The sequence below is a fragment of the Poecilia latipinna genome, unplaced genomic scaffold, assembly GCF_001443285.1.
Source record: "Poecilia latipinna isolate Pla-1442-1.1 unplaced genomic scaffold, P_latipinna-1.0 Scaffold474, whole genome shotgun sequence".
Classification (NCBI taxonomy): Eukaryota; Metazoa; Chordata; class Actinopteri; order Cyprinodontiformes; family Poeciliidae; genus Poecilia; species Poecilia latipinna.
This window is the reverse complement of record NW_015113090.1, coordinates 112998-122166: the sequence shown is the minus strand read 5'-3', so window position 1 is coordinate 122166 and position 9169 is coordinate 112998. Positions and strand designations below refer to the sequence as shown.

The 9169-nt window shown below is 39.2% G+C and overlaps 1 protein-coding gene across 1 annotated transcript; it reads left to right on the top strand.

Moving 5' to 3' along the window:
- The first annotated feature begins 1044 nt into the window (after window positions 1-1044).
- On the top strand, window positions 1045-8487 carry bag3 (BCL2 associated athanogene 3). The gene is made up of 4 exons (XM_015039492.1): window positions 1045-1396; window positions 5324-5656; window positions 6316-6663; window positions 7254-8487. Exons 1-4 carry the CDS (start codon window positions 1196-1198, stop codon window positions 7917-7919), a joined length of 1548 nt encoding a protein of 515 aa, XP_014894978.1. The 5' UTR covers window positions 1045-1195; the 3' UTR covers window positions 7920-8487.
- The last annotated feature ends 682 nt before the right edge of the window (window positions 8488-9169 follow it).

Sequence of the window (9169 nt, the reverse complement as noted above, 5' to 3'; positions counted from 1 at the left end):
CAGGCCTCTGGTAGAGGACCCAAGCTCAGAGGATGAAAGAGACCACCCACGGAGGGTGAGAGGGGAATTTTATATGTATACCTGCAGAGGGTGAGAAGGGTATTTTTTATTTTTTTATGGATTTAATAACACAATGTAAATCTATAATATAATACAATATAATATAAATCACTTCAGTAATTAGATACAAAAAAAAGTTTTGAATTGAATTTGAATCTGAATATATCTGCATTACATTAAATTATACCATAAATCACATTGAACTGACTAAGTTGGAACTAAATTGAACTCATCCTAAGTGCACAAAGGAGCATTATAGTAGATCCTTCCTCCAGCAGCTGCTGAACTCTATAACCACTGTAATCACTTTTTCTAACAATCTCAATAAGAATTTATGGCACATACTTGCAGGTATTTGCAGCAGTTTTATATTAATTTATATAATAAATATTCTGTTGTTTGCACATTTTGTATATTCTTACCCATTTTTATATTGTAATTTTGTCCTTATTGTTACTCTTAATTTTGTTTGTTTGTCTTTTATGTATTTGTGTGAACCTACCTGCATCCTTGTCCTGTCAGATTTACTGTTAAATTTCCCCAATATATGACAATAAAATTTATTTCTATTCTATTCTGCTGACTCACATTGTCACTTGCTGCTGTGCGAATATAATTTAAGTTTAAGGGAGCTGTAAAGTCTGTTTATTTTTGCCAGTGTTCTTATTAGCATTCCCCTTGACAGAATAAGGAGGAAGGACTGTCAGAGGTGTCACCGTGCCTACACTCTTTCACACCAGCAGTTACATAATTGTGAACCAAATCCAAGCAAATCTTTGGACTAGATTCATTATCATGTGGGAGTCTGACTCCCATCTATTTGGAGATTTGTTTTTATTCAGGAAAAATTAGGAATTCCCTTTCGTGTCCCGGGACGCATCGCAAGGGGGAATCCTTCTGCTCGTTTTTGTTTACGTATGTATCGGTAATTAAAAAAATACAATAATTAAATTAATTAATTAATAAAATGAGATGAACGTTATTCTGCTCCGAGTCGTCTGTGTTTGGGGTCTGAGGAGCCAGCGCGCTGCGTCCGCCGCCCCCGACATTAACCCCTCGCTATTTCCAGAAACTTCCAGCCCACTCCCACACGTCACCAGTGGGAATCTTTAAAGCGACCGTCGCCCCGTGTAACATGTCTCAATACTCGGCCGCCTGCAACATGAACGCCGTGAAGACGCAGTCACCGATGCCCGCCGCGATGGCGACCAACGACAGCGAGCCTCTGCCGCTGGGCTGGGAGGTGAAGATCGACCCGCACACCGGCTGGCCCTTCTTCGTGGACCACAACAACCGGACCACCACCTGGAATGACCCGAGACACGACACCAGAAAGGTAACGGAACCGGGATAATAAAGTTGGTGTGATTGTCAAATGTCGTCTAAACGCGTTTGTTTACGTTGGCTTTGTTTCTCCAAGCGCCTTACGCAGATTTTTTTTTTTTTAATTCGTGCTCTGCGTTTTATGTTACACATTAATATTGTTACCGATAGGCCTTGTTAGGCAGCGTCACCTCCCCCTCACTGACGGCTCATAAGCCTAATATAACGGATGACCATTGCCGTTTTATTCCCATGCCATGATCTAACTCCATTATTATTACTCGGTGAGTCACCGCGCTGCATGGATCTGATCCCTGTGTTTGGAAAAACGGCGATCAGATCGTAATAAACTTTTCCCTTACAAGGATTCAACCAGCTCTCGCTTCATTAGTAGGCAAGAGAAACCGCCTGACCTATAATTATGATATAAATAACGTAAAAATTAATAATAATAATAATAATAATTAATAATAAGAGAGCAGAAAGTGATCGGATCTGCTGTGAAGACCGGGCCTGCCAAGCTGGTAATCTTCCCTCCCAGAGACAGACTCTTGTTTTCCAAAGTTAGTGTGCTGAGGAATCTGCTGGAAAGACACAGCTGTTGGGGGATAAAATTGGTGCAGGCAGTCTGCAGTGCCCTGTGCAAGCAGAGGGCAAAGGGTCGTTCACAGCTATTTCACCATGGAGACTCCTGCTTTACATATAAATTCAGTTTACAGTGGTTTTTTGAGTGTTTTTGCAGGTTTGTTTAAAGTTTAAATGGGTGGGAACCTGTTGCTCCTACAAGGCCATAAGCCAAGTTTCATCTGTGGGCCCACCTCCAGTTAAAGGAGCAGTGTGATTTCTGTCAGCAATAGTAGAAATGTTGGCAAGATTTAAGCAAAGGCTTTAACCTGAAAGAGAAATAAATATTCTACAGCTTAATATTTTGAGAAGTTTAAGATCAAACATGAATTAGTTTTAATTTTTATTTCTATCTCCAGAGGTGGGTATATAACTAAAGATCTCAAGTGAAGCAGCACTACTACAACATATTTTTACTCAAGTAAAAGTAAAAAGTATCTGTCCAAGATATTACTCAATTAAGAGTAAAAATGTATTTGGGAAAATGTTTACTCAAGTACTGAGTAACTTATAAAGTTAAGTGGAAATTTTAGTATTTTAAGGACCAAAATGACAATAGTTCACATAAGTAACAAAAATAATGAAATCAGGCAAAGAAAATGTTTCCAAATCAGTTTCTTTCAATAAAAAACTTCAGAAACTTTAACAAAAACTGCAGTTGTGTGTCTCTGTCTGGTGAATTTTAGATTAAAACATGTTTATTTTTCATTCAATGGGTAGAAAATCCAGAAATTTTACTAAAGTAAGAGTAGAAATACTTCATAATAAAATTATTTATGTAAAAATGAAGGGTACAGTGTAGTAAGAAATACCTGCAAAAGTATCTATCTATCTATCTATCTATCTATCTATCTATCTATCTATCTATCTATCTATCTTAAGTTGTAATGTTAAACAAATGTAAATAAATGTAACAAATAGTCATTTTTCCTAAGCTTTAGCTCCTTTCTCTTCTTTCAGTTTATGAGCAGCAAGCAGGTCATAAAGTGAATCACCAATCAATTAGCGTGATTACTGATTAACTCATCATGCAGCATTTGTTAAAACTAATGGGACTCTATTAAAATTTTTAATCACGTTAACTGCAGGGTTTGTAATTAATTGGTCACAGTCATATTTTAATCGACATAAGAAGCAACATTTTCCATTCAAAAACTCTTTTGCCCGTTAAATTGCTGAATAAATCACTCAATGACAAATATATTTATTGGTCTGTTATTTAGTTTATTCAGCCACCATACTTGAGCAAATATGCTATAATATCCATTCATGTTTCAAGTGTTTCATGAACTCCTCATCATTCACGCAACTTATTTAAAATAATTTTTAAAAAAAACTTACTTAGAAATCTGATGCTAACGTTAGCGTTAGCGTCTGTGCTGCTGCTACATGTTTGGCATTGAGATGCTATTTTAGGCTTGAATAGCTTCGCTGATAAGCTAACTCCTTTTAGCTCAATTTGGACGCAGTAATACTCTTTTCCAGCGTTTTATCAGATCGTTTTAAAGCAGAAATTAAACCCCAGTGGGCCAAAAGAAGCGGCTTTGTTTACGGACTTCGCTTGTGGGTCAGGTTTACGGGCGTACCAGAAACGCATAGCAAAGGTTCCGAATCTGCGCTTTTGCATCAAAATGTTTTAACGCGTTAAATAATAAAAAAATAAATAGTTTTTCCTATTCCTTTACAAGATAATCTTGTAATCCTTTTGTTTTCTGTTAAATTTCAAACTACTGTCTCTATGAAGGAACCTACAGCAGATTCTCTTTTATTCTTAATGGCGGTGCACCGATCCACGTTGTACCAGCTAATACCGATAAAAAATAAAAATAAATAAAAGCTTGATCTGCTGATTCAGATTATGGTTGATTACTGAGTAAAAAAAACAACTCAAACGGAACAATTAAATGCAGTAAACATTGACCATGAGTGCTGCACCATGTTTAAATTGGGCATATTTTAAGAGATTAGCTGATCAAACACAATTTTATTTTCCTATTCAATAAAGGAGTTAAAACAATCCCCTATTTTTGGTATGTAAACACACCAAACATCATGTTTTTTTGCATTGTTTTTGAGTTTCCTAAATAAAAAAAAGTTACATTTTAGGAGCATATAGCTATAAATGAGGACAATTCCCTCATTTTCTGTTGGATCAGAAACTCCTGCAACAGATTTTTCTTTGACCTTTTATGTCCAATAACAAGTTTTCAGTTTTATTTGAGGTCTGACCTTTCAATTTTCACTGCAGCTGTTCCTGATTATCGCAAGATTATAAAACTAATTCTTTGGAACGGGATTTCTTTTAATTTACTAACCAGATCTAAAAAAAAAAAAAAAAAAAAAAAAAAAAAGAAAAACATTCACCATAATAATGAAAAATATGCATCACAGTTTTTCCCTATTTTGCAAGCAAATCTCCATTAAGTATATAAACTTTTTCATGGTTGTGTTGGGGAAAAAAGTAGCTTATTTGGTTTTAAGGCCCAATATACAAAACATGTGATGTATACACAAAATTCTGTTGAAATAGAAGAAATACTGGTTAAAAAAATTCTAATAAATTCATTTTTCTTTTACTGTATGTTGCAATAATTTGTCATTAATATGCCAGAAGTGTCTTTTAAGCTAGAGATGTAAATATCCGTTGCAGGAAAAGAAAATAACTGAGCCTAAATGTAATTATTCATACAATTACACACATTTTACCATAAAAATAATTTTGCACTCAGAGGCTGACTGGCAGATGTTGTTTTCCTCTTTCCAAAGCACAGAAGTGAGACTTTTAGCATGACTCTGAGGAAATATTCAGCCTCACCCCACGTCCTCCGTTATTGTCTGAGACTGAGCGAACAATCGGTTTGTTTTTCTAATGCACCATTAAAAAAACAAATCAGTTTAGAGGCAGAAAAAAATCCTGTGACAAACTCACAAAGACAGAGGAGGGAAGAGTAACCAAAATATTTTACTCAAGTAAGAGTAAAAAGTAGCTGTCCAAGAAATTACTAAAGTAAAAATTAGTTAAATTAATTTAAATTTATTAAAACATGTTTGTTTTTCATTCAGAGGGTAGAAAATTCAGAAGTTTTACTCAAATAAGAGAAGAAATACTTCGTCATAAAATTACTCAAGCGAAAATAAAAGTGCACCATTGTAAAAATACTCCTAAAATTAAATGATAATGAAAAAAAAGTTACTCAAGTTGTGTGTTTAAAATGGTTATTTGTGTTCAGGGATATCGTGGATTTTTATTATAGATGCAAGTAAATAGTAAAACTGCATAATTCCAGTTAAATTTACTGTAAAATTCACATTTCAGATTCGAGAAGTGTCAGCAAACGGGCCCAGTGCATCAGCAGAATCGAGCCCTGTGGAGCCTCTTAAGACGTTTGTGAGAGAGATGAAGCATCCGATTCTCCGGCCGGGTTACATTCCCATCCCGGTCTACCATGACGGAGCAGATGTGCGGCAGCAGCAGCAGCAGCATCCATGTTACTCCTACATCCAGCCGGTCACCGCCCAGAGCGTCCGGACTGAAGGTTCAACGGCGCCGCAGACGTCAGGGCTCCCCCACAGACCCAAATCGCCGCTGCTAGGACACTCTGACTCTGAGTGTGGGAAGACCGGAGCACCGGTTTCACCAACTTCAGAGGTACTTTGCGACTTTACGACACCTTTTATAGTTAAAATCCGATCAAATGACCTTTAGCCTTTATAGGGAGGCTGCAGGAAAGATTAAAATTTATTAGTGATATAAAAGCCAATTATGTTGTATAACCAGGTTTTCTGGGAGTTGGTTGAGCAGCATTGAAACTGTTGTGCCTTGCTAAAGTATTCATAAATTAGAACTGGTTAAGTAAACATATAAATGGATAAAATATGTTTCAATCTTTATGGGAAACAATGCCGTTGGTATTTGAAGAACCAAAATGACAATAATTCATATAAGAAACAAAAAATAACAAAATCAGGCAAAATAAAAATTTTTTCAAATCAGTTTCTTTCAATTAAAAAACTTCAGAAACTTGAACAGAGACTGCAGGTATGTTTCTGTGTCTGGTGAATTTTTGGTTAAAACATGTTTGGTTTTCATTCAGTGGGTTGAAAATCCAGAAATTTTACTCAAATAAGAGCGTAGTAAAAATACTCCTAAAAGTAAATTGTTTTTCCAAAACGTTACTCAAGTAAATGTAAATAGTTACCCACCTATGGTATTTAACCCCCTTTACTCTGATTTCTCTAAATAAATCACTTTATCAAGATGCTGTATGTCTGTTATGATGTTTTCTTTCTATTTATTTTATTTTGAAGGTCAACATGGCCGCCCATCACCAGCCAGCGCGGTCCAGCAGCTCCGGCCTCCAGCCCGGTTACATCCCCATCCCAGTGATCCACGAGGGCGGAGGGGGCCAAACGCCGCCTCACATGAACCCGTCGGTTTACGCCCAGCGCGTTCCCTACGCCGAACATCAGCCGCCGTTCCATCACCGCCTTCAGACGGAGGACTGGCCCGGCTACCCCGCCGCGGTGCAGCCTCCCAGAGAAAGGGCTTCCCCGACCGCTTTCCCCCAGCATCGCGACGCCACGGCTGCTCACCTCCCGCCTCACGTCAGGAGCCACTCACCTGTTAAGATACAGGTGATGGGGGAAAGGGCGCAGGTAATTTCACTTTCATTTGTGACCTCGGTAAACTTTTATAAAGAATGTGAAAATTGTCACCATGTTGTAACAGTTTATGAGGAGGACTAGCGGCTCACGTTAAATAAGCAGAAAATAAAACTTTTATTAAGAAAATGCAGATTATAAACCATAAACAAACAAAATAATTGTAATGACTAAAATTTGTAATGTTATGTTATGTAACTTTTTTAACGAGCTGTAGAGTAGCAGGGAGCATGAGAGTGATTGACAGCGCTAAGATCCTCCTCCTGGCTCTGATTGGTTGTTTCTGACTGGGTGGTGTATTTGTGCAGTTTGTACTGGGAGCAGAAAGCAGTCTGATATTAAACTGTCATAATGATGATTTTAACAAACGTAAAAAAAAAAGTCCTTTTAAGTTTCATACTGCAGCTTTCACTCTTTTGGAGAAAATAAAAATAATCTCAACTGTTAAAAACATTTTTGCGAAATTGAGGAAGTTATTTCAAATTTAATCAACCTTTCCACTTCAAGACGTGCTTAAAAAACAGACTTTGATGGACACAGTCATGAGTTAAATAACTTATTCTCTGTTCCTCTATACTCTCAAGGCTCCACAGCGTGTCCTGTCGAGAGAAATGCCCCAGAGGACGGAGCAGGAGCATCAAATCGTGCAGCAGAAACCTGAGAGCACGCAGGTTCCCCAAATGCTGCACACAGAAGCAGATGTCCCCAAGTCGCCGCAGCCACAGCCGCTCCAGCAACCTCAAATGCATCACGAAGCGTCTCCGCAGGCCCAGAAGCCGGAGCCGCCACCACACCACATGTCCGACATCACGGTTCAGATACCTCCGCAACCAGAAGCCCAGGAGGCACCAGCCGACGTCCCGGCTGCGCAGACCGAGGCAGACCCGACAATCAAGTGCCCGGTACACCCAGGGCTGGCTAAAGTGCAGCAAATCCTGGAAAGAGTCGCCAAGTTGGAGCAGGATGTGAAAAGCTTCAGCGGAAAGAAAAATGATAAGAAATACTTGCTACTGGAGGAGCTCTTGACCAAAGAGCTGCTGGCGCTAGACTCTGTTGACCCTGAAGGCCGTGTGGACGTTCGGCAGGCGAGGCGGGACGGCGTCCGCCGCGTGCAGACCATACTGGAAAAACTGGAGCAACTGGAGGAGCATTCTGCCAGTGAGGCTGCACTGGATAGAGACAGTCTGACACAGAAAGGAGAGCCCAGCGTGATCACTGAGAGCCTGGAGATGGCGAAGGAGAGATTATGACTGAACACCTCATAGTGAAGAGATTCCTCAACCTACAGCATTTGTGGAAGTTGCATGCATTGATTCAAAGTGTTGCTCTGTCCATTCAGCACATAATCGATGGTAGCCCAGTGGAACTGTATTGTTCAAGCCATTGTTGTTGCCTTTTTGTTGTTCCAGTATCTTTAAAGCAAGATTGCACTCATTAGTGAGTTCTTCTTGACAACATTGTTAAGCGTATTTTTGTTTCAAGTATGAGGCCTTTATGAATAAACGGAAGAGAATGAAAGTATTTTCTTAAGAAACGATATTTGGAGTTGCCTTTTGTCTGATTAAATCCTCTATGAAGCTTTTCTTAATCTAGTCAGAACACAAGTTGGGCTTTAAGGCAGAATGCCTGAGTCAACAGAAGCAAATTTCTCCCAGTGAATGCCATCTGTTCTTGTTGGAGCTGCTTTGTCACAAAACACAGTGCATTTGTTTACTACGTGCTGCTTTATGGCATATTGCTGATTTTGCTGTCTTTGCACTTTGCCGTCACTGAGAATCAGGGTTCCTGCACGGTTTCTACATCAACGTCCTATAACTTACAAAACATGTCTCAAAAATGTTTGCTGTTTATTTTGGTTCATTTTCAACATATAAAATCAAAAGTTCAGCATGATTTAGATGTTTCAACGGCAGTGAGGCTTTAAATGTGGAATCTGCCATAATAATGAGGAGGATGGAGGAATGGAGGGATGAAGGGATGGATGGATTAACAGTTGGATGGTTGGATGGTTGGTTGGATGGGTGGATGGATGGTTGGATGGATGAATGGATGTTGGATGGATGGATGGATGAACAGGTGGATGGATGGTTGGATTAATGGATGGATGGTTGGATGGTTTGATGAATGGATGGATGGATGAATGGATGTTGGATGGATGGATGAACAGTTGGATGGATGGATGGTTGGTTGGATGGTTGGATTAATGGATGGATGGTTGGATGGTTTGATGAATGGATGGTTGGATGGATGGTTGGTTGGATGGATGGTTTGATGGTTGGTTGGTTGGTTGGATGGATGGAATGATGGTTGGTTGGATGGATGGATGGATGGTTTGATGGTTGGATGGATGGAAGGATGGTTTGATGGATGGATGGATGGTTGGTTGGATGGATGGAATGATGGTTGGTTGGATGGATGGATGGATGGTTTGATGGTTGGATGGATGGAAGGATGGATGGATGGAATGATGGTTGGTTGGATGGATGGATGGATGGTTTGA

Excerpts from the sequence above, each read along its gene's own strand:
- bag3 (XM_015039492.1), top strand. The coding sequence starts at position 1,196 with ATGTCTCAATACTCGGCCGCCTGCAACATGAACGCCGTGAAGACGCAG. Across the intron at positions 5,657-6,315 it reads CGGTTTCACCAACTTCAGAG|GTCAACATGGCCGCCCATCA; the intron begins GTACTTTGCGAC and ends TTTATTTTGAAG. Across the intron at positions 6,664-7,253 it reads TGATGGGGGAAAGGGCGCAG|GCTCCACAGCGTGTCCTGTC; the intron begins GTAATTTCACTT and ends TATACTCTCAAG.